This window comes from Lygodium microphyllum, chromosome 2 (genome assembly GCF_053477565.2).
Source record: "Lygodium microphyllum isolate KBCC chromosome 2, Lygodium_microphyllum_v1.1.10, whole genome shotgun sequence".
Classification (NCBI taxonomy): Eukaryota; Viridiplantae; Streptophyta; class Polypodiopsida; order Schizaeales; family Lygodiaceae; genus Lygodium; species Lygodium microphyllum.
Window position 1 is genome coordinate 53,522,376 of NC_141136.1, and position 25,865 is coordinate 53,548,240.

The window sequence follows — 25,865 nt, forward strand, 5'->3', positions numbered from 1 at the left end:
TTTGATTAAGCAAAGTTTTAAGCAAACATATAGTTAAAATATCAACTGCCTACAATTTGCAAATATTAGAAAACATACCCGAAGATTTACACCACTAACGGCTGTGACATCATTCAGTTGATCAATGCTTTGCTCCAATACATCTCCACCTACCTTTTGCTTTTTACTGCAGACATATGTTTCCAGCCTTCGTGACAAGAACTTTGAAGCTAAATAGAAATTTAAAAAGACACAGTATGATAGCCCTATTTACATCAGTTGATCAAATAACACTAGCTATACCAGTTCAAGAGATAGAGAGTACAGAGAAATTAAGCACATGTGCTCTCAGAGATCTATGCCCTATTTACATCAGTTGATCAAATATCACTAGCTATACCAATTCAAGAGATAGAGAGTACAGAGAAATTAAGCATATGTGCTCTCAGAGATCTATGCCAGTGAACTCTAGTCAAGGAAATTTCCTAATTTACTCAGATAGTACACTTTTTAGGCATAAGCCTTCTTTTTTCAGAGAAAGCGTACACCATTTTGAAATGACAATCTGTAAGAAAAGCAGAGCAAGCACGACAAGTACCTTATCAAGTCCAGGATTGTTAGAGCAAATTGTTATGGCTTGGGCAACTTTTAAGTCTTCCAGATATACAATATCACATGCAAGGAATCTCTTGAAGTGTCAGATATGAGTACCTCCTGCTCATCATTCAACAGCCAGCTTGATACATTCTGGTGGCAAATACTTCCAAAATGTGTAGAGCCTCTTAAAGATATACAGCATAATTAGCATTGGCTGAGTACCATAAGGGCTTATTTGATTTCACGAAATGCAAGGACATTTGAAATTCAGTAGGCTTAATTGTTAAAAAGTGGGTCTTCAAACTGCAATATGAAATGGATGGTACCATTGGTAGGAAGGCTCATTCAGTTACAAAAAGATATGCTGAATGGTGTGGGTATTGAATACAAACTTTAGTCCCACTTCTTGCATGAGCAATAGACATGCTATGACAGCTCATTTCTGGTCATCAAAACTAATTTGAAGGAAGATGTCAGCCACGGCACCTAGCAAGTAAGCAGACTACGGCACTACGCAAACTCCGGAGCATGGTATAGAAAGAGATATGCATTATTGATCCATGTTTTGTTCTTTCAGAAAGTCAGCATCTGTACTCATTCTCAGTTTCCACTCTGGATGATCTTTAATTCTATCCTGGCAGTCCTTTGTCCAGTCAATCATTTAACATAAACTCTCCATTCACCTAGCAAAAACCTTATGACAGTGACAAGAGCTCATTTGCAGTCACAACCTGTTAAAAGTATCAGAGCCATCATTATGTCTGCTCGTTGGCAGTAGTTAACCCATATCCGCTATCCTTGAATACTGCTTGCTTTCTTTCAGGTCCTCTTCATTTGTAGGACTTCATAGTCTATTTAGTTCTCATCAATGAGCTCCCATTGCTTCTACTACAGGTCTTTATATCAGCATTTTTTCTTCATGCCTCTTGCGCACTTCAAACATACAAGTAAAGTTCTTAAGACCTCACCTTATAGAGAATGGTATGTCCTCCATTAATTCTTTGATCCAGTAATAACAAATTCACGCAGGTACCTTATTCTTTTAGACAAGTGAAAAACAGCATTTAATTCAATCATATTTTGTCAGCTTCATTTCTTTTCCCTGCCCCTCTCAAAGCATGTGTAAATTCCTGAAGGCCTCAGCTCATAAAGGAGCCTTTGATCCACTAATAACCAAATTACCAATGTAGGTCTATTGTTATTCATAATTTGTTTTGAGGGATTTATTCATGGAATTTTCTCTTCTTTGAAAAAAATTACTTCATTGTTATTCAAAAGAATGACCATTATATCATATTCTGTAACTCTGTTGGTTCAAACAGTGTAAACTAATAACAACAGCACACCTCTAATTCTACGATGGCACTCCTAGCCTAGGCAAGCCACCTCACCAGTAAGGCAGAACACAAAATGACATATTTATTGCAACACTTGTTCTGAGCACAATAGTACATGCACTAGAGTAACGACACCACCTTCGACCTTGCATCACAGGAGATGTTTCGGATGATTTTCTTTGATCAATTGTGGACTTCTTGGGAGGTGTCCTAGCCTGATTCCCACCTGATCCTGTTGGCTGCGATGCACTATCAGGAATGTTGAGTGGAACAGGAACTGAATTGGTCTTTGTATTGGTAAGGGATGAGCCAGTTTGAGACATTGAATACGTCATTGCTGTATCAGCTGTAGCACCAGTATTCTGCCCACTTGCGAGATCCCCAACCTGGGAAGACATAAATATATTAAAAAGTATTTATCATGAACTAAAAGACTTACAACTCTTGTCAAAGTAGGTTATACAGTCTATTTCGTTGTCATAAGATTAAACTACAATTTATTGTTCAGTTGCCAAGTATGACAATATTTTCATACAAGGTTTATACGTCATGCAGCTAGCAATGCTGCTGCAATATTCCATATCGCTAAAGCATTGAGTGACCAGTGAAAGTGAGGTCATACACATAGCAGCCATAGGTTTCAGAAACCACAAGGTAAAGAATGAGCTTCAAACATGTTTTCTACAGTATCAATTTTTAGGAAACCTCTAAAAAACATTTCTTACACTTACAGCAAAAAATATGGGTTGTGGAACTTGCATGCACAAAATACTAAAAGAAATTATCCATTACTTGCATAACCAATAATCAGATTCCACAATATAAACCTCCAAATAATGTCAAATCTTGAAGAATATAGTCATTACATCCCATATCTAAACCACATTATGATCTACAGCATCATGATCAAAGGCATGATATTTAAATGGAAACTCATATCCATCAAAGATCAAGGTGAAGCAAAGACATGTTGTGTATATCATAAAACTAAAAACATCAATATAATATTATAACTAGTAAAAGTGTCCAACAAGGCCTATGGACCTTGCCCAACATTTAATAAATATATGGAAACTGCTAAAAAGCCACTACTAAATCCTAGAAAATATATCACCACTCGTCCTCCACATCCTCCTCAATCACCTCATCATCACTCCCACTACACTACATAGTGCAGTAAATTGTTTATAATGCACTAGAGAGAGAGAGAGAGAGAGAGAGAGAGAGAGAGAGAGAGAGAAATCTAACTGCTGTCTGCAACAATAAACTATTTATTGTAGTCAACTGTGCTGTATTTACTCACAGAGAGAGAGAGAACTGGACTATCATGTTAGTGGTCACAAAGCTGTCATAAATTGTCGCATCAGTGATCACAAAGTTACCACAGTTTCCAAGACACCATCCTAAGGCAAAAAGTAAGAACGTCACATTTTAGGGATCACAAAATATTTGGATGATAAGGAACGTCTTTAAATTATTATAAGTATTTCTTACAAGTTACCTGCATTTGGTATTTTCAGAAACAAGTTTGCGTGCAACCATAGTCATATAGATCAAAATATAAATCTTGAGTACATCTGAAAGTGTCATGCACTTATGAGGTAATACCATCTTCCTTGTCAACACTAGAAGACAAAAGTTTTCGGCACCAGAATATGCCAGAATCTTGTCAAACAAGTTCATAGACCATGGCTACACAATTGACCAAAATTTTGGACATTAAAATAATTCCAAACAGTTGTTCTAATAGTTGAAAAGAGGCTGACTTAAACTCTTTTAAAGTGGGTCTAGAGTCCAAGTTTTGGTCACCCTGAAAGATGTGCCGCAAATAAACCCCCAATTCCTATTTTTAGGACTCCTTAATTGCCGGATGCTAAAGGCACATATCCACATGAACCAAGGTTTTGACCAACGTTGCAGGAACCCACCCTAGATGTCCAAGAGTGTAACAATTACGAACCTTGCAATATGGGCCACAGATTCATTTGGTAACAGAGAAGTTTCCAGTATCAAACCTGATCCAATACTTTCTTGTGTTTTTTCGGTCCTACCACAGTCACCTCTGCACCAGCAGGTAGCTGCATTTGCTTGCCTTATTAGATCCTTTGTCCTACGAAGGCTGGCAACTAATCAATGAAGCAGCAAGGTAGCATTGCTAAGGAAAAGAGTACAAATCCACCTAATAGCAGCACAGTCTAGCAGTCACTCCCAACTGAATGGTCCAAGAGGGGATTGAAGGTTGCTGAATAGGTGGCCATACTTTTTGGAAAACTCCAGAGCATGCTGGATCAGCATAAATCCAAAGCCAAGTATGGTGGATTTGCAATTTTAAATTCTAAATTACAAATTGTGGTTCTTGCTGGAAAGTACCCTTGCTTTTTACCCCCTTTCGACCTTGTTGGTGCCATCATAGCTACCGCACAAAAGATTCTCTCTCCAACTGATTCTCTGTCATTTTCTGATATTCCCTCAGCAATTCTCAGCATATTCCAGCCCCTAGTGAACAGCAACAGTGATTTTTGCTGCTGAAAGTCTAATCTACAGCAGCAATTAGGGTTTCTCAGCCACCTCGAGATCCATGCCCGATCATTGAAGGCCCCCTACTTAGAGTAGCAGCTGTTAATTGAGAATTTACAACTGATCTAAGAGGTAAGCCCTTTCCCATTTGGTTTGGCCTACATGCAAGAGCCTAAGGATCAATTTGTGCCCAATCTCCAATCAAATCAAAAGGCAAATTGATTATCATTGTTGCTGATCATTTATGACAGCCATTTCTCTTGATGTTTGAACAAGATCAGTTCAAATTTCAATGTATTTCAACTTAGAGCAATAAAGACGAGGGATGCCAATTGTTGGGGTCAAAGTGGAAGCTGTCCAAGATTAATTGGTAAAGTTTAAATTCCAGATTTGCTATTTATTTGCTTGCTGTAATTAGTGCTTAATCAAGCCATCTACCACCCTTTTGGTGAAGAAAGGTTTGTTTCATGGTTCTATTGTCAGGACTTGAACCAAGGTCGCTCAGTGAGAGCTGAGTATCAAGGCTTTATTCTTAGCTTCAAAATTGTTGAGTTTACAATTGACTTGAGGGGTGAGACTCTTCGTCTATTGTGAATACAAATGTTGTCAATGCCTCTTTTTCCACATTCTAGTCCTGGTGTACTAGCATCCTTCACGACTCTCCAATTCTAGAGAGGGAGTGTGAGAGGGTGGTGATGGTGGTGGTGGGGAATCCTAGTCTCATTGATATGCAAGTGTAGTGGGCCTAGAGTATAGCTTCCCACATATTTTTCTAAGTATGGTAAGATTTGAAATCCTAGAGTTGGGATTGACATACACATTCAAGATGGGCTATGTCGTTTAACAAAGAGCATTTACAAAGAGCAAACCTTGCTCCTAGTCTAAGCTCACATGAGGGGACACTTTGAGGTTTGACCAAAGGTGGGGAATTCATGGTCATGTGTGCTACTACACAGCATTGGTGACAAGCATTGAGTACTACTATTTACTTTCTGTAGTCAAGACCTAATACTATCAACATCAACATCAATGTCTATCCGATCCATTGCCTTGGTATCCACGGTCCTATCTAGTTGTCATTGTCATATCTATTATGATGTGTCATAGCCATTGTATATACTCTTGTATTGATCACCCTATCTGAGAGAGGGTGCTAGAAAAGTGCATCTCATGGGTGAGTGAGTCCAAGCACTTACGTGCATTCAATGATTTATGCAATATGTTTTTGTGGCTAGCAAACCCATGTTTTTAGGCACCCTGATGGCTGGCCAACTAGGATTTTCTCGCATTACCTTATTGCCTATTTATAGGCTTCCCCTCTCCCATTGTCAATCAATCATCAAATACACATTCTTCAACACGATTGCTTCTAGATGGAGAGAGAGAGAGATTGTGCACACTATTGATGACTCAATGCCGGAGTCTTTGTACTATTCTTGTACCTTGGCATATAAATTCCATTTCTTCAGCATATTCTTTTTCAGTTCTCATGTTCTTGTACTGTACTTTTTCAATTCTCATGTTCTTGCACACTATGGATGACTCGGTGCCGGAGTCTTTGTACTATACTTATACCTTGGTATATGGATTCCATTTCTTGAGCATATTCTTTTTTAGTTCTCATGTTCTTGCAGTGTACTTTTTTTTTATTTGTGCTCTTACAACCTAACATCGCAGTGTCTATTTGTTTCCATTGTTACACGCTTTTCTAACATTTTCTACCTATCTTTGAGTTTGTTAATTGGCCAAAACGACCTCAGTAAATATTTCAATTCATTACTTTAAGTTCTTCACAAAAAAAACAAGAATATAGCTTACCATTACATTTCACAGATAGCACAACAATGACTTTACACTAAATAATCAACCTCTATTGTAGGTATCTTTGTGTCTCTCCATCTACGAACTTCCTATGTTCCCTCACTATTGGAACAAACTGACACACAACTATGTGAAAAAATACTCATCTACAGATAACAAACACAATCATACAACAAAGCATAGATGGATAAAGAACACAATTAGGGTTAGGGTAACTCAAGATAATGAACACTAAACAAGATAATGAATGAATAATGAATGTTGAATATATACAATGTTCAATGCAGCAAATACACCATGCAAAGGTGAAATATTGACCCTGAACTCCCATGTCTCTAGAACTGGGGCAAAGAGTACAAATTGCAAAGTGTGTCATACTTTAATAGATCCCAAAACACAACAGATAACATCCATGAATGTCTGACATCAGCAAATGCAGCAGAAGGGAGCTAGATCAGTGAGAGACAGTCAACAAACAATGAATGCTGTCATGAGAAGTGCACATGCCAGCTACAACAACAAAATGCAGCAGTAGATGATGATGTGGCAGCTGTACAACAAGGCAGAACAGCAAAATGCAGGCTGGAATGGTGAGTCAGCAGTTGATGGTAGCTATGGAGGTCCAAACACAGGTTGGAAAGGCAGGATCAGCAGTAAACACAACCAAACAAGCAATGGCAACAGGCTGAAATCAATCATTAGCAAATGGAAGAGGCTGGGCAGTAAGTGCCAGGTGTAGATCAGCAACAAATAGAAGCTCGGACTGAGATATCTTCCTTGAAAGGAGTGTGGACCGTAGAGATATGTGCTAACAATCTGCAAAACATAATTGGACTGAGCGGTGGGCAGCCTGTCTATTTATGATGGATAGGTCCTCTCAAATTAGGGTTTGGGTTATAGAACACAGATAGTCTCTCGGATCACTTTTTTTTAAATAAAATTTTTTCATAAAAGTTTCGTAATTTTGAGTTTTGGGCCTGTTATTAAGAACTAACTAAGTTTAGAATGCATTTTTAGGTCAACAAGCTGTGCTTTCAGTGTGAGGCCTATAAGCTAGTGTTTATAACCTGCTTGACTGGTAAACTGCAAACTGTGACAATGATGTATGAATGTCACCCACAACGATGGCAAATTGAGACAGAGAGTAATAAAGGACACCAAAATCGGTGATAGGAAATTGTTACTACAGATAATGCTGAAAGCCTGCAGTTTGAACAACATTAGTTCCAATCATAGGCAGATCATCACAAGGAAAATAAATCAGCAAATCTAAATTTTGATGCCGTAAAGGAGAGTGTGGCATAAGAGAATCACTCTTTGAAAGAGCATGACCAATATAATTTCCAGCAAACAGCTGGTCATAAGAATGAAGCTTCTAAAGGCTTTTAGCTAGAGTATCTGTCAATACAATAGAAAGAAGACTTGATATTATCATAAATTGCAAAGACAATGATGATGATGATTCATCAAAGGAGTTCTTATCTTCTTCTTCTCTTTCTTCTTCCATAAATGCCGCTAGTTCATTGCATTCCTTTTGAATATGCCTCTTCTTAACACAGTAATAACACTAAGCCTCCATCTTCTTCTTCCTGTCAGCCCTCTTTGAACCTACAAAGTCTCTTGTTGACCACCATATCAAGATGGAAGCCTCCTCTGTAAAACCACAAAGGCGCATCATCCTCAAGCACCATGGAGGACATATAATCAAAGCTAACTGAGGTCATTGATGTCTAAGCTTGTAAAGCATCGGCCACACCTGTAAAGCATTGGCCACACCACTATACTCTAGAGGAAGCTTACACATCACAATCCCCACAAGATGAGCCTTTGAAAGGTAAATTGTATATGGTGAAGCTAATCTTGTCTATGTCACCCAAAGACGAAAGAACCAAATCGTATCAATCGGCTCGAACTTCATAAAGAGAGCTACAACTCGCATGGTTGACAAAGCCTCATAGAGCATCTATAGCTTCTCCAACACTTCTGGAGCTATCCTGCAGGAGGTAACTACTAACAGGTACTATTTAGAGATGCATCTGAGAAAAGCAAAATGAGCATGAGAATTGTCTATCTCCCAAGTAAGAACCACCTCCTTGTAGTAGTCTCGATTCAGATCTATTGGAATAGAATCAAGTATCCACGAATGCATGATAGCTCCTGAAACAACATACCACAGGCCCTTCTACATAAACCATGCTTTCACCAAGCACTCCAAGTGAGATAGTCAGAACCTTTACACTTATCATTAGTTCAACAAGAAGGAGGTGCCATTTTAGAGGAGGAGAGAAGATGAAGTAAAGAATAGATGGAGAGGAAGCATACTACCAAGACTCAAACTAAGAAGTACTTTGCAAGGGTTCACATAGTGTAAAGAACAACTAATCAAACAAAACGCTTGTTGCACAAGAAAAGAAGATTGGGAAATGGAATCCATATACCAAGGCACAAAACATGACAAGATCTTGAGATGTGAGTCACTGGGCTATGGGCAGCAGCTTCCTCTCTCCAACAAGAGTAGCAAGTATGGTGTATGCTTGAATAACTATTGAGGAGGGAATGCCTGCCCAACCCCAATAGGGCCCAAAATAAAATGCCAATCGGCCATAAAATGCTAGCATCAAAATAATGGGTGGCCAAACTCACGGTCTAGTGATAATAATAAATTCCCACCAAAAGTGCAAAAGCTCAAACGCGAGATGTACATACTACGGACTGATGGACAGCAAGAAAGACGAGGAGTATCCCAAGTGGTGGATGTGACTCAATGCCAAGCAAGAGGGGTAGATAAATAGGTCAAAAAAGCTATCACCTAGCTGAGAAAAAGGGGCTGCCAAGCAAAAAGAGCAACTTTCTCAAGAAACACAGCAGAAGTAGATCTATCCACATGAATGTACCGATGAGACTTGTATAAAAATAGCCTAGGATGGCTGCAAAACAGGCCACCACAGTTAGGAAATGTGTCGCCCAAGTTGAATAGGACCCCGCCTTGGTCTGAAAATAGCCACCTATATCTGTAGAAAAGGGCCACCAAGTCCAAGAATGGCCGCCCAGATCAGAATAATGGCTGCACTGGCACAAACCGCAAGGTTGATGGCAGCTATCCCTACATTAAATGCAGATCTGCTGATCTGTCCAGAAGTCGCCAATCAAGAGACTTCATACCTCGCACCGTTTTAAAAGCTCTCTCAAATTGTGCATCATTTTAGGATTTTCATTAAATAAGCATTTTTGGGGAATAGGTGCAGAGAGGGTCCAATGATAAAGAAGGGTTGGCAGATACTGTAGGCGTGGAAGTCTCCTGGGCTTTTCCTTTAGTGCAACGGGCCATCCCTCTGTCCCTAAATCTAGAGGAGGAGCTGGTGTTGAGAGTAGTTGGGCACAATAATCTGGTGCTCGATAGGACAGGGGGGCGTCCACCAAGGTAATCTTTTTATTGGGATATTCTGCCAAGAAGTAACCCAATTGGCCACAAGAGAAATAGTGACCAGCAAAAGGAGCCAACCTAAGGCGGAACCAAAGGGGCAACATACCGTTGCAATTGAGGCACAACCAGTTGGGCCTCTTTTAGGTTGTATTCCATAGCATGCACAACCTGTTTTTGTTGGCTACCTCTAGACTAGGGAGCACCAACACAAGATCCACTGCAGCCATAGCATCCTTGAGGAGGGCCCAATAAACAATGGGGCAATGCTCCACTTCCACCCATACGAGACATGTCTGCTTAGGCAAGCATTAGAAATCTGCCATTGGATGCCAAGAAACAACATGCACCAACTATTTATCAAAAAAGAGGGGTGGTTGATGGAGAAGAAAGTCCCATGCTGAGGAAGAGCAAAGCATGACCACCTAGAGACCACGCAAACCAGCAAGAATCTCCTCCACACCATTAGTCTAGAGAAGAGAGACCGACCACAAACGGATACTGGTGAGGACGGCGGGAATCCGACCAATGAAGAAGAGAATAATACCTCCCTTATGAAAGGCAGCAAAGGAGTGGAGAACTTCCTGAGTAATCACCTATGCATCCAAGATCTCTTCCTCCACGTAGGCAAGAATATCTTGATGATTATGCTTGACATACTCCTCCAAAAGAGAGTTAGCAAATTATTTTTGCTCTTGCAAATCCTATGAGGGAGAGGCCACTTGTGCATAGTACAAGCATGGCAGAGAATCGCCCGAATTAGGGGCCTCAAGGGCAACTGAAAATTCTTCATGCTTGCTGCATTTGATAGAAGCCTAGATGTCACAAGTGATGAAGTCATCGCATCAGTGCAAGGAACCATATCTCTACTACTGCGTCATCTCCGACATCCATGGCCGGAGATCCGGCCGTGGGAGGTAATTTAATGCAATCCACAAATCAGCATCAGCCCTAAATAGAAGAGGCACAACAGGACCCACCATCCTACTGGAGAGAATATGGTGCATCTCTAGGATGCACACGGCCTAGCCTAATGGTTACAAATCCACAATCCATTGTGCATATGTGTAGAGAATACTTCCTTGAATTTCTTGGTTCTTCATCTCCTTCTACCCAGCAAACCACCCATGCCCACTCAACTTTCTATGCCCTAGTTAGGCATCAGGTGTCACTAAATATGTATGATAATTTGGACAAAGATATCTTGGAGGAAAAGGTTATGGATGTTTTGTTGCATCTGCCCAAGGACAAAAGTTCAGGATGGAATGGCTTGACTAATGAGTTTTTTAAAGGCTATGCTACCAGTGATTCATATATATTATACAAAGAAAATTGAAATAAACATGTAAATAGGCTATCTATAATATGGACTGAGTCAAATTACAACATCATGATTCTCATTTCAAAACAAACTAACAAGAATGAATCATAATATATCATAAATAACTCATAAATGAGACTAAAGTCGTATAATAATCAACTCTCAAGACAAGAATAGATACTAGATTGGCAAAATCCAATAACTAAACAAAATCACAAAAAAATCACTCTCTCATCCAAAATCTTAAGCCCTCACAAGTCATTACACATTGTCATCATCATGTTCAACATTGCCCAACAATTCTTTTTCCAAAAAATCATATTTTGGGTTTCAACTTAAAATTTATTTATTTTTTTAACGATGTTTTTACTCTCAGAAACGTTTTGTAAGATTCAAACTGAAAGAAGCGCATTTCTTAGCTATTATGGCCATCTGGCCATTCACTATGCAAAGGATTCCAAGCAGGAAGTCATGCTGGTTCAATTGGAAGCTGAAAAGGCTTTTGACTATTTGGATTGGTCTTTTGTGGCAGAGCTCATGTATGTTATGGGTTTTGGTATGTGCATGTCACATTTGATACACACAAGCAACACAGATGCCTCTTTGCAAGTCATGTTAAATTGTGGGATCACTGAGCCATTCATTCTTGCGTGCTTAGTCAGATAGGGTTGCCCTCTAAGCCCCTTGTTCTTTGCCCTAGCAACCGATCTAGTCCTCTCCATGCTCTCTCATTTGGTGGACACGGGACAGCTAGTTGGTCTCTTCTTCCCTTTGGCAATTGTTTTGTGGGCCAATCGTTAGCAAATGGCATGTTCATGATCCTCAAAGCGGAACAAGAGAACCTCCACAAGGTATTGGATGTATGCAACATTTTTGGACAAGCCTCTAATCTTCATATCAATGCAGCCAACTCCTCCCTCATCAGCTATACTGAACCAAATTTGCAATCTTTACAATGACTAGGGATGGTGACCCCCGTGGAAATGTTACGCAACATCTAGGTTTACCCTTGGGCATTGATTTTCAGCCCAAGCAATTGTTACAACGGATTTCTCAAAAATTGGAGGTGAAGTTTCTTTACTAGAAATCGTAGGCCTGGCCATTCCATGTCCGTCTTAAAGTGGCACAATCCATCATCCTTCCTACACTCACTTATTTTTTGTCGCTCTTGCCTTGGACTGCCTCCATCTTGAAGGTTCTTACTAGGCACATCCGCTTTATGGAAAAGAGACTCTTTGCATGCATGTATATCATGGATCTCCTAGAGCCATGCTTGTACTCCTAAAACTATGGGTGGTGGGACTATTCTAGATGTGCACATTCACATGGTTGCTCTTTGATAGTCTCTCTTTCATGCCATATGCACTGATCATCACCCATAGGTCTTGTGGCTCCGCTCTTTTTGGAAAAGCCAAGTGTGGTCCATGGTAATACGACCATTCATGGTTCTTGATGGCAAGTCCTTAATGTTGATGCTCCTTTTTCCTTATCCTCTTCCTTCCTAGTTGTTCAACTTGTCTCCTCATGGAAGTTGATTCTTCAAAAGGCCTGGTGGTACCCTACAAAGGATTGTTTGGCTACTAACTCTTTTTAGATGGAATTGTTGGTTGTGTCCAAGCTGCTTTTGTGGAATGGGAAGCAAGAGGCTCATCCTAAATTTAATAGCATAGCACAAATGGGCTTATCTTCAACTTTCAATGCCACTTTGCTGACTTGCCAAAGGTTGAAGTCTTTCTATACTGCTAAGAGACTTTTTTGCATCCCCCGAGGCTATATGGACTTATGGGCCTACCTTTTGACGACACTACACCATAGAGAACCCTTCCTTGCCCTTGTTTTTATCGTCCCCAGCAAGATTGGGACCTTTCAAATCGACTCCATCTGGAAAAGGCTTCAGCTAATCAAGTGTACCACCTTATGATTAAGGACCACCACTGGCTAGTCACCAAGGCCAATACTGTCTAGGGCTCGCACAAATCTCGAAATTGGTGGAAAATGACTATCATGGAGAATTGGTTCAATAAGACACTGTACAAAAGTAAAAGTCTTTCTTCAGCGTGTCATAGTTGGTGGGTTGCCTCTCGACCAGCACTCGCAAAACACCATATTTCCAATGGCTCCTATTTCTATTGCCTTACCAACACAGAATCTTCTGTTAGAATTTGCTAATTCCATGGGTAGTGCCCGATGTTTTAGTTAGTGTATAGTGCGAACACAACTACATTCTAGAGTTCATTCTAGAGCTAAATTAACTCTAGTTGAGTTAGGAATAGATCTAACTTACTTAAGACCTATTGTACTTTCATTCTATCATTCTAGCACTTACATCTTTTGAGTATGGAACTACTGCCCACACTTGCTCAATGTCTTGTGGTCACACTTTCTCTCTTCCTCCATTTCCAACATTTGGTATCAAAGCTAGACACATGGATTCTACCTCTCCACTACTTAGCCACTGGCACCCACGCAAAATCCACTCAACTGACAAAGGAAGAGAAGCTCTTGTTTTGGAGGGAGGAGCTATTGTTTTTGAAGAGAAGTTGTTGTTTTGGAGGAGGTGCTACTACTGTTTTCAGCCTGCATGCAGCCCTCCACACATAGCCTCTCTCAATCCTTCTCATAATATTGGGGGGTTTTGAAAATTTCTGAAATTTCTCATCCATCTTGCTCATCTCATAACCAATTTTGAAGACATTCTCAGTTTCTCACACTCCATGCCAAGAAGTTTGGGGATTTGCCAAGAATTTTGTGTAGAAATTTGGGTTTTTGCTCGAGACACATTCCAAGGTACATAACATGTGGTACAATAGCATTAATTTGATTTGACAGTAAAATTTGAGGAAATTCAGTAAAATTTGGTAAGACTTAGCATTTAATTGTTGGAAACTATATTTTTGGGCAACACTTCAAGGCAAGTGCAACACAGGGGTGCATTGCTGTCATTTGTAGACTGAATGTTGATTTGTGTGACATTGGGCACATTTGGCAAGATTTATGACGGTTTGGTACTTGCATCTTAATCTTGTGGGGATTTTTGGTAGTCGAAAGAGTACATTCTATACTTCAACAAAAATCAAAATCATTGACAGCATGGCACATCAAGGACATAATGCTCAAAGCAACATACTTGGTGTCCTCACTCAAGAGGATAAGCTTGATGGCACAAACTACCCGTTGTGGAGTTTCATGGTGCGCAACCTTCTAGTGGCGAATGACTTGTGGAACTATGTCACTAGTGATCTACAGCAACCAAGAGATCTTGCACCTCAAACATCTCAGCATAATGCTCAAGGAAACGTTGTTGGTGTTGTTGTTGCTATCCCTCCTCTCCATCCTACCTAGGATCAACAGAGGTGGGACTCGGAGGATACACAAGCACTATCTTTGATTGCCTTGTCAATGAAAAGGGCTATTATTCCGCATATTTGGTCTTGCAGGACCTCAAAAGCTACTTGGGATGTACTTAAGCACATGTTTACAGCACCTCTAACGAGGCCAAGATAACTTATCTCCACAAAGAGCTGGCTAATGTGAACATGGACGAGAGTGATAGTATGACAAATCACCTTACACACGTACAAGACTTATGTAAGCAGCTAATTAATATTGATGAGGTCATTCAAGATGTAGAATTGGTAGACATTATATTAAACTCTCTTCTTGAGTCATATCTTAGTTTCCACCCCTCTTTGATGTTGTCTTTTGGGGTTTTTTTTTTTTTGGTTTGGGGAGGGGGGGGGGGGGAGGGTTTGGTTTGTAGCAGCCAGCCCAAGACACAAAATGTCCAACAAAAAGGGAGAAATGTCATTATTGCAAGAAGCCCAATTGTTATATTGATGAATGCACGAAAGCTATCCGACACCATGTATATAAGGGTCTCTTTTTGTTGGATACGTATGATAGATGGTCTCATGATGCTCTAACACTTAGTACTCTTTTGCTTGCAATGCAAAGTGTGGAGCTATGGCATGCCCGCTATGGACATACGAGTTTTGCAGTCTGACGACCCTTTATCAGTGTCGGCCCTCCTTTCTAACATTTGGCACACTTTGGTGGGGACTAGGATGAGTCCTTTTAATTGGGTCTTTGGCAAGGCCAAATATCAAGGTCCAGTGCAACCGCACATGATTATCCTGTTTCAGTTTCTCCGATTCTAGGGTCACTCACATATCTGGGTCACTCGCAACACATTCATTTTTTATGCCGCTTTAAGCATCCAACATCATGTGGTGAAACTCAACGGTCTTCTTCAGTGGCAGCTTGATCTTATCCAGCATGCTGATATCTTGACCAGAGATGATTTAGTTTATTAGCGTCCAGCAGTCTCTTCGCTAACCCTGCCCTGAAATTTTTGTAATTCTTCAAAAATTCAACAGCCAAAAGATGGAAACACAGTAATCAAGGACACTCATCCAAGCTGATAAGTAGTTGCAGACAACATGAGCAATATAGTCCAAAACAGTCTAAAAGGGAACTCCTCACAAGATAAAATGTGCTACGTTTGCACAGAAATTAAGGGCATAAATATCCAGATGATCGTGACAATATGTATGCAATATGGCTTGAATGTGACATGGCTATGTTTAATATTGGTACTCGGTGTTGGTTCTAGCCTATGCAATATAAAAGTTTGTTGCATTATGACTGTAAAGGCATCTGCATGAACAAGTAGAAGAGCAAACCGTGGATTTGTCGCCTTCAGTTTTCACTTGTTGCAGATTAATGGAGCTGGAAGCTTGTTGAGACTGCTGCTCGTGCCATTGCTCTGGACGATATTTTGGAGGTGGCATTTGAACAGATGAAATTTGTGATACCCTGGACTGTAGATTGCCTTGATGCTGAATTGGTGTGTCAAGCTGCTTTGCCTGCTGAATGTGCTCTAAGTCTAGCAGGGTTGATTTTACTCTTTCAGAATCATGAGAGTTTTGTCCCTGAATCTGATGCTGCTGGGTTGGCAAATGTTCCAGATTTTGTTTTGACTGTTGCTGTTGTTGCTGTTGTTGTAACACGTGTTGAGAAAAAGGCTGTTGAGAATCTTGTGGCTGTCTTGCTATTTGACCTTGCAGCTGCTGCTGCTGTTGCTGCCGTTGTCATTAACCCACCATTAGAAATAGCCAAAAGAAAACATGCAGAGTACTGGGACAGGATACAGCTCACCTGCAACTGCATTTTTTTCACGGTATTTACAAGAACCTGATCTCCAACAAGTAATCTGGTTGCTCTCAGAAAATCCTCCTTGGATATTTCACTCCTCTGTTATAGCCAAAACAAGAAGAAAAACCAATAATCACAAGTCGTGGGAATTTGCAGAAACTGCCTTCTTTTAATCTGAAAGCACACCTACCCTGAGCCTCTGGTACAGGCTAAGCAGCTTCTCTCCCTGATCCTGCTGTAGTGTGGGTAGAAGCATTGGCATGAGAGTTCCAAATGAGATAGCTTGTGAACTCCCTCCAGGTCGTTTCACAGCATTAGAACTCTGCATAGCATCACCCTGTTGGTGAATAGCAGGTGGTTGATGCTGCTGGCGTACTTCCTGCTGTTGTGGCATAGACTGTTGACGTTGACTTGGAGGCTGCTGTAAGATTAAATTTCTATTGACATCCGCCAATAGCCCTTGGATAGCAACTCCTGAAAATTGAGAAGTTGGCAAATGGAAACCATTAGAATCTTCCAATATTCCACTATCACAATGCTTCAATGCCACTTTCAGAAGTCAGTGTGTGTGACATTGATTACTGCAGCAAAATAAAGCCGCACAAGAGCATTGGTGGTATGTGTTGGTCCCTGTCTGTCTGTGTATGCACACACTTGCACATGCTCATGTCTTGTACATTGTTAACCACTTCTAATATAAGTTATGACTCTTAGCATGTGAATAGCCTACATAACCACCTCTAGAAACCTTGTAACCAATTAGCAAGCATCTTAATGGATGAAAAGGTTCAAATTGGGATTGTAATGTATAATTCTGCATGCCATGTATAGCAAATTGCACACTCACCTACAGATACCAACACACTGTATCTCTGTTTAGAGACCTCAGCTCTCAACCAAGGTGGAAAAATAAATGCATCAGAAACCAATCAAAATATTCAGATAAAAAGGACCACTTTCACAGGAGTATGTGTCGTACAATGGCCCATGGGATCAAGAAAATTTAATGAGAACTTTATACTACCAGGTCTAAAAGAAAGTAACTTATCATGGTTGACTAAAAAAGGCTCCAATATCCTCATCTTCTCACACCATCTCCCCCTTGTCTATCCAATCTAACTATCAGGGTATGGATGATCTCTATCCAGCTTTTTGAAACTCATTACAACCCCAAAACTCAATTATTACCAAACTTTCCTAGAGTGTCTGCATTCCATAAGCTACACCCTAATTTGGGAGGATCTACTCATCTATAAAAAGGAGCACTTATCTATAAAATGGAGGCAGTATGTCCACTCAAACCATCTAGTATTCACAGGTTCTTCATCAGCTGGTGTCATCATCCACTGCTGTTTGCACCCCTCCATTGTCAAATACTGTGAGAGTATGCAATGGAAGGAGGAAAGTGAACACGAAGAGAAAAAGGAGACAAAGAATGCAAGAGAGAGGAGGAATAATGTGACTGCAATGGCTGAAGGTACAAGAGCTACAACAGTCAGCCCCAACACACAACTATACGCATTAGTGTGGGCGCTAGACGGTAGTAGGGGGATGAGAGAATGAGGAGGGTTGGCTGATCATGAAGGGTCAATGATAGATAATAAAAGAGGGAGGGCAAGCTACCTATATATAGGTGAAAAAGAGAGAGAACCCTAAATGTGGTCAAACCCCTAAAAAATAGCCAAAAGTGCACAAAAAGAAATACACTAATGTGCTCTCCATCTAAGTGTCCAAAACACATAAAATGATAGACAAAGACAATGTTAAAGCTCTTAATGTCCTTGTCTCAGGCTGAGGCTCACATGCAAGAGATGACCACGTAAGACAGACTAGGGCAAGGTAGACGGGAAGTATCTAATACCGAAAGGAATACACAATGCTGGGCACAGAAAGGAGCAGTAAATGCAGAGAAAAACAGGTCTTCAGTCTGCAATCACAGCCAATCCAGGGGCTGATAATGTACTAGGAGTGCTAAAAATGGTATACTTGCAATAAACACAAATTTACCCTGCTGCTGGCCTGAAAAAGAGGCCGCCCAAGTGGTCTAAATGATTACCCAAGCCTGTATACCTGCCACCTAGGTCAGAAAGAATGCTGCCCAGGTCTAAAAGAGTGCTGACCAGGTCTAAATAGACCCTTGCCTTGATCTGGGAGGTGCCGCCATGTCCAAATAATGGACTCTCAGGGCAAAGTACAAGTCCTCCTGGCTGGAAAAAGGCCACCCAAGATAACTGGTGGGTCCTACTTGTAAATGCAAGGAGGAAAGCACCAATTCCTACATAGGAGGGACTGCCGAATGCAGAGAGACACAGGAGCAGACCTGCCATGCAGCCCACCCTGCAAAACACAAGTTGTAGAGGGCAGAAATGAGGCCGCCCAGCATTGAATAATGGCCACCCAGCCTAGAAAGAAGCGCCCTCATGCAAAACACAAGGTGTTAATGCCAAATGCAGCCTACTGTGGGCAGGAAACAGGCCGCCCTGCACTATTGAATGTCAAATGCAGGGACTACAACATGTGTGGATAAGCCCGGTTGGTTTTGTTGCAGGCAGCATGCTCCTCTTTGAGATCTCTGACTCCCATGCATGGCTCTAATACCATGTGAGAGTGCTCAACCAAAGGAGAAAGTGTACACACAGAGAAGAAAAAGACAAACCAAATGTAGGAGAGAGAAGGAATAATGTGACTGCAATGGCTGAAGGTACAAGGCTGCAACGGTCAGCCCCAACATGCAGCTCTCCATGTCTGTGTGGGCACCAAACAGTAGCAGGGGGATGAGAGAATGAGGAGGGCTCGCTAATCACGAAGGATCAATGATAGATAATAAAAGTGGGAGGGCACGCTACCTTTATATAGATGACATGTGATCAAACCCCTATAAATAGCCAAAAGTGGACAAAAAGAAATGCACTAATGTGCCCTCCATCTAAAGTATCTAAAACACATTAAATGACAGACAAAGATAATGTCAGAGCTACTAATGTCCTCGTCTAAGTATAGTCACATGAAACAAGTATGACGGCGAACCCTTGGGATGCTGAGACGCCGTCCCCAAGACGGATCCGTGACAGGACGCGTCACTTTCAGATGTGACGTCACTTTTCTGTCTATCACAAAGTAACGGAGCGGGATGCAAAATGTGACGTCAGGTCATGTTTGTGAAAGAAGGTTGGGATGGATCTGTGACGAGAGCAGCCGACTCACGAAAGTTTATTATTAAACTTAAAAGGCTTAAGCCTTATCCAGACGAAACGTGCCGAACATTTGCGATTTAAATATGTTGAAACGAAGGCAAGATAACACATTAGATTAAAAAACGAGGGCTTCAACCAACTCATCCTATGACCGTGGCCCTCGAGTTAGAAACCCACCGACTCCTTTCGCTTTGGTCAACTTTGAACAAGCAATATCAACTTGTCTGCTACAAACGTTCTACACACTTCACTTCAGAATAGTAACTTCAACCTCCCGCTAGCTGTGAACAATAAACTCCATGCTTATGGTCCAGAGCCTGCTGCCTCCTCTCTCTCTCTCTCTCTCTCTCTCTCTCTCTCTCTCTCTCAACTTGTTTTAATCTTCCTCATCATCTCAAATTCTCATGGCATCAACATTCTGAGCACGGAGTAACCACTCTCATCGAGGTGGTCATCATAGCAAAAGAAGTAGGAGGGCGAACACATGGTCTTGGTGGGATGAAGTACATGTTGAGCATCCCGAAAGTGGGGGAGGATCTCACGCATGGACATAAAAATTATGCCCATATCTGCGCATGAGTAGAACAAGCAAAGTTCGAGCTCACTTCTTACACATTGAAGGATATGAGGTGCAATACTGCCCTAGCCTAACCCCCAAGAAGAGGAGAGCTCACAGAGAATGCCGGGCTACAAGCCTCATCTTCTACGAGAAGAGCACCACGTGCACAAGCCGTCAACCTTGCTGCATTTGCGACATCATTGACCTCTCAGGTATCTCATACATCATCTAGTGCTGATATTACTTCATCTATTCGAGATACATTTGCGATAGGAACATCAATTGAGCAATCATCAGTTGATCCTCCTAGGCAACGGTGCACTCTTGATGCTCTTGGGAGCCACAAAAAAAAGAGGAAGTTGATATTGTTGTTGCATGGTTTTTTTCCATGATCACATAGACTTTAATGTTGCAAGGTCTGAATATTTCAAAGCGATCTGCAAAAATATAGAGGAGTATGGTCCAACGTATACTCCTTCATTAGAAACATTGCATACTACATTGCTTGAAAAGGAAAGGCAAGTGGTGGAGCAAGCAGCTAAAAAGACCAAGCATACATGGCAAAGGAATGGTGTGTCACTCATTGCAAATGGATGGAGTGACTCACGCAGGAGATCTATCCATGGGGCAGTTGCTTATTCTCAAGGTGACATGTACTTCATTTCATCTCATAATGCTTCAAGTACAGGAAAGTCAGCTGATGCAATTGCTACTGAGTGGATAGATGCAATAGAGTTTATTGGCCAAAATCTCGTTGTGGGGTTTGTTGTTGATGGTGAGCCCACAAATAGGGCTGCAATTGTTATTTTATATAGCATTTATTCTCATATTACAATTTCTTTTTGCATGGCTCACTATTTGAATAACTTGTTGAAAGATACTGCAAAGCTCTCATGGATAGAGCTTGTCATTGATAATGCAAATTTGATGGGTATCATTTGTGCTGAATCATCAATTCTTGCGCCATGAGTTCAACAAGAACTCAAATAAAATGTTTTTAAAATATTCTGATACCCGGTTTGCATTTACTTTTCTCATGTTGGGTTGATTGAGCTTATGCAATGGTGCTTTCCGACAACTTTTTATTAGTGATGAGTTTACTTCTTCGCCACTGGCTCTCATTGCTCCAAGGATGGAATGTAAAGAATTGGCAGAAAATCTTGTGTTTTGAGATGATGCGAAGCATATTGATGCTATGGTACAGCCAATAACGCATTCATTGAGGCTTGTTGATGGTATGCAGCCATGCATTGTAAGGTGTATGAGGCCATGGACAGGATGATAGAGACATTGAAAGATTTGGAGCCTGATGCAAATAGGTATGAGATTGTCCATGAGTTGTGTCACCAGATAAAATTCCTACTACTCTCCCTTGCATGCAGCAGCACTTGTCTTGGATCCAGAGTTTCACGGAGGTGATCGAATGAGAGATAAAGAAGTATCGGATAGTTGGAGGGCAATATTGCATCGGTTGGTGCCCGATACTAACATTGGGAGAAAAATTAGAAATCAGCTAGCTCAATATAGGGAGCAAGAGGGCTCCTTTGGCTGTCCAGATGCACTTGTAGATAGTTAGTTCATCATGTCTAGAGCAATTATGGAGCTTCTACATGTTAGAGCTGGACATTTATTGGACAAGCAGAAGCAGCAGGAGCAGCTGCTTCAGCACGTACAGCAGGCGATAGGTGCAAGAGTGCCACATGGCAGCTGACGTGGCACAATCGGCCAATTGCAGCCGACCTGCATTATTTTTTGTATTTTTCTTGGCCTATTCATAGGCCCTGATTTCAGCAATCTTCCTCAATTGGTTTTCACAGATATCAAGCTACAAACCGTGGAGATTGCTCTCGGGGCTAACGGAGACTGAGATCTTCGAGGTGGAGACATACGCAGATATTCTCTTTGCACCCATTTATATTTCTACGTCCTTATATAGCACTCTTCACTGCAAATTTTCTGTGTTTCATTGTCTCTCTCTCTCTTCTCTCTCTCTCCTCTCTATGTTCACTCTTTGTCTGGGTCATTCACTTCCGCATTGCTTCACTCTGACATGGTATCAGAGCATTGAAGGACTAGACTGGACCCATCTGAAGAGGAGATTTCAGCGTGACACAAGGCTGAGTTTTCAGCATTCAAGTGCGAGCAAGAGGGTTACGCATCAGAACAAGGCTGAGGCGAGTGCGGATGTGCGTGAAAGGAGAAGATTTGCTAAAGCTCCTGCTGGTTTTTGCTGTTAGAGAAAGAAGAAGGCTGTGTTTTGGGCCTTCAAGTGCAGATTTTACATTCTCATCACCTCCAGCGGGTGAAGGAGCAAGATGAGCAAACCATAGCCCCAGCAGGCTGTATTTTCACAGTCAAAGAGTGCTGCTCTTTGTGTTTTGTGCAGGCATTGCACATGAAGATGTCTTCTGAGGCCAAGACAAAGTTTCAGGCAATCATAAACCGGAAGGTGCCCGTCTTACTGGCTCTTCCATTAGATCAAAAGCTCGATGGCGAAAACTACCGCATGGCAGGTCATGATACTTGCCATCTTGGAGTCCTATGATTTGGCGGATCTTGTTACAGAGGCTATTCATTGTCCTTCTTCGCGAGACAAGTCCAAACTCTCTTCCAATGAAAGGTGGAGTTGGCAAAGGCTCAGGCACATTGGGATAAACTCAATGCTCGCATTCACTAGTTTTTATTTCTCTCATGTACTACAATCGTTATCTCTCATATTGAGCATTTGACGGTGGCCCGAAAGATATGGTTGGAGCTTAATCAAATGTACAATCGAATGACTGTCATGAAGCGGGTTTCTTTGGAAGTGCAAATGAGGACCATGAGTGTCAACAAGTCATCTTCTATGCGGAAGCATATCAACAAGTTGAGGCAGCTTTAGATGCAGATTCAAAACACAAGGAAGGTGATCACTTTTGAGACATGGCGATAACTCTTCTTTCACAATTACTGCCCCATTTTAGTGATTTTTATTCTGTCTTGATTGCTTCGGGGCGGTCTGAGACTCTTTGGTCGAAAGGGTTGGTCCCTATGGCCTTGGACCAAGAGGAGCAACTGAAAGGAACCAATGCTTCAAAATCTGAGGCCTTGGTTGATCAGCCCTCTCAAAAAAAGGGGAAGGACCAAAAGAAGAAGAAGGACAAAGAAAAGAAGTCTACTTGTCACATTTGTGGCCAAACTGGTCACCGGAAGAAGGATTGCCCAGACAAGGAGGAGAAGAAGATATCTTCAAAGGATTCTGGAGAGGTGGCTGCTCCCTCATTAGTTGCTTTCCTCCACTTGGAGGCGGTTGAAGATTCGATCCTAATACCTTTTGATGCTACGTTGTTGGCTCCATACACTTGGGAGTGGATTGTTGACAATGGTGCCTCCCGGCACATGACTCCTTCAGCAGGTGTTGCTCATTTGCGGCCTTCACATGGCCAATTTCTCACTGGTGACAGTTCGTCTATTCCTATACAGGGACAGGGCAAGATGCATCTTATTCCAGATGGACATGGTGGTGCCCATAAATCCGAGATACTTTATGTGCTGGCTTTGGGGTACCATCTTCTTTCAATGCACAAGATTTGTGCCCCCGGCCTTTTGGTCGAATTTGATGAGGATTCTTTTCGGATTCTTGTTCAGGATCGAGACAGGTTCTTTCTTCAGGTTATGAGGAGAATGGAGTCTACAAGTTGCGGTCTTCTTCTGCCTTGACTTCTCTTCTTCTTACTTCACAAACTCAGTCCAAGCTTTGGCATGTTCACTTTGGCCACCTCAATTATGATTACCTTCGAAAGTCATCAAAGGGAGAGCTTGTTTAAGGTTTGCCGAATATTGTGGTGAGCTAGCAACCTTGTGTATCCTGCATCCGTCGAAAGCAAACTCGTGATGTTGTTCCCAACAAGGCTTCAAGGCGGTCTTCAGCACCCTTGGAGCTTGTTTCTACCGATCTTTGTGGATTGATGAGGACGCAGTCCCTTAGAGGGCACTTGTATTTCATGTTCATTGTGGATGATTACAGCAAGATGACATGGGCTTATTTCTTGAAGCTGAAGTCGAGGCTTTCTCCAACTTTAAGGATTGGTTGCTCTTTGAGGAGCACCGATCGGGCTGGAAATTGAAGACCTTACGATCGGATAAGTTTGGAGAATTCGTTTCTAATGAGTTTGCTCATTTTTGTGCAGATCGTGGTATTCACCAGGAGTTTGCCAATACAAACACCCCTCAAGAGAATGGCATCTTGGAGCGGAAGAATCGCAGTGTGATCGGATGGCCCGTACCATGATGGACCATCGCCAGAGACACCTCAGTGTGATCGAGATGGCCCGTACCATGATGGAGCATCATCAGACACACCTTAGTGTCTATGGGTTGAGGCTGTGGCTACTGCAATTCACATCCCTAATCGTTCCCCTACTTCCATTGTTTTTGGTATAACTCCATGTGAGGCGTACTTTGGGTCCAAGCCAGATGTTTCTTATTTCAGGGTTTTTGGGTATGATGCCTATGTTCACATCCCGAAGACATAGCGTGACAAATTTGACATGGCTTCCAAATGACATACGTTTGTGGGCTATAGCTCGCAATCTCAAGGCTACCAATTGTATGATCCTATTAAGCAGGATGTCTATACAAGCATGATGCTCGATTCGTAGAAGTTCCAGTCTCACAGGGGGGTGAGGAACACCTTGTTCTTGGAGATCTCAATGATAGCTAGGCGCCCCAGCGACTGTTCCTCTAGAGCCTGTGCCTCTTAAGGACTCTTCTTCGGATGCACAGCTTAGTTCCCAGCCACCAAATTCACCAATTGCTCCCCCGTCATCAATGGACCTTCCAAAAACTTCGGCAAATGCAAAGCGACGAGGCGAGATCCAGACTCCTCCTCGTTGGGCTTATGACACTCTTCGTGATGTAGGGATTAAGTGTAGTGTGCTTAGTTGCTCCGAGAATGCCGCGGGTCATCCTGCGGCTGCCACTCCTTAACCTACACCTATGCAACGCAACATAACCTAAATGTTAGAGGGAAAGGGTGATGTTAAGAGATAAAGAGGGCTGAGAGGGTTTGAATTTTTGAAACATTTGATTGTGCATTCCATTTAGAATTGCGATAATTAAGTTTTAGGGGCTAGTAGCACGAGAAATAGATGCTAGTCTCCATACATCGAAGCATACGTTTAGTGAAAATCATGAAAGGGCTGTTTTTCCCACATCACAAAATGCTGATTTGATAAATATTGTTCGTGCACTAGGATCATATGCACTATGCATGGTGCATGACATGGTATCAGTCCTGGATTGCATAGCAATTGTCTTCCTAGGATATGACTTATACATTGAGTGGAAAGGAGCATTTGCTGTAGGTACGCTTTCCTTGGGATTGTTTGGTGAGGATTTATATATTCCTAAATTGTACAAAACAAGGAGCAACAAGAAGCAACCTATAGTTACCCTCTCTTCGACTGAGATGGAGTATCGAGCGGCATCTTCTACTACACGTGAGACCATGTGGCTTCGCAGGCTTTTGGAGGAGCTTGGCTGCCCACAAACAGGTCCTACTGTTCTACAGTGCAACAATGAGAGTTGCATTGCCTTGGCTAGGAATCCTGTGTTTCATGCTCAAACAAAGCATATTGAGATCCAATACCATTTCATTCGGGAGAAGATTCTTGATGAGACCATTTCTCCTGTCTATTGCAAGACAAAGGACAATCTTGCAGACTTGTTTACCAAGGCGCTTCCCCAAGCTTTACTTCAACAACACTCTAGATCCCTTAGCCTTCTGCCATGTCCAAAATCTGAGAGGGGGTGTCAGAGCTGGACATTCCCTAGACAGGCAGGAATAGCAGGAGCAGCTGGTACAACAGGCGTCAGGTGCTAGAAGAGTGCCACATGGCAGCTGGTCAGTCGGACTGTGCAGTCTGACAGTTGTTGTCCAGTCGGTTGCATTAATTGCAGCCGACCTGCATTCATTATTTGTGGC

The 25,865-nt window shown here is 41.8% G+C and overlaps 1 protein-coding gene across 3 annotated transcripts in view; it reads right to left on the minus strand.

The window, feature by feature from the left end:
• LOC148039744 (transcription initiation factor TFIID subunit 4b-like) overlaps positions 1 to 25,865 on the minus strand; it is a 51,182-nt gene that overhangs the window by 12,151 nt on the left and 13,166 nt on the right. For 2 of the 3 annotated variants that reach the window (XR_015693229.1, XM_087693591.1), the window contains exons 3-7: positions 16,338 to 16,621; positions 16,151 to 16,246; positions 15,676 to 16,074; positions 2,052 to 2,299; positions 79 to 166 (exon numbers count right to left, since the gene is read on the minus strand). Coding sequence is in view for 2 of the 3 variants with exons in the window: in XM_087693591.1 (XP_087549717.1) it covers positions 79 to 166; positions 2,052 to 2,299; positions 15,676 to 16,074; positions 16,151 to 16,246; positions 16,338 to 16,621 (1,115 nt within the window). In the remaining variant the exon portion in view is untranslated. The remainder of the gene's footprint in view (positions 1 to 78; positions 167 to 2,051; positions 2,300 to 15,675; positions 16,075 to 16,150; positions 16,247 to 16,337; positions 16,622 to 25,865) is intronic. The other variant, XM_087693593.1, reaches the window with a different exon arrangement.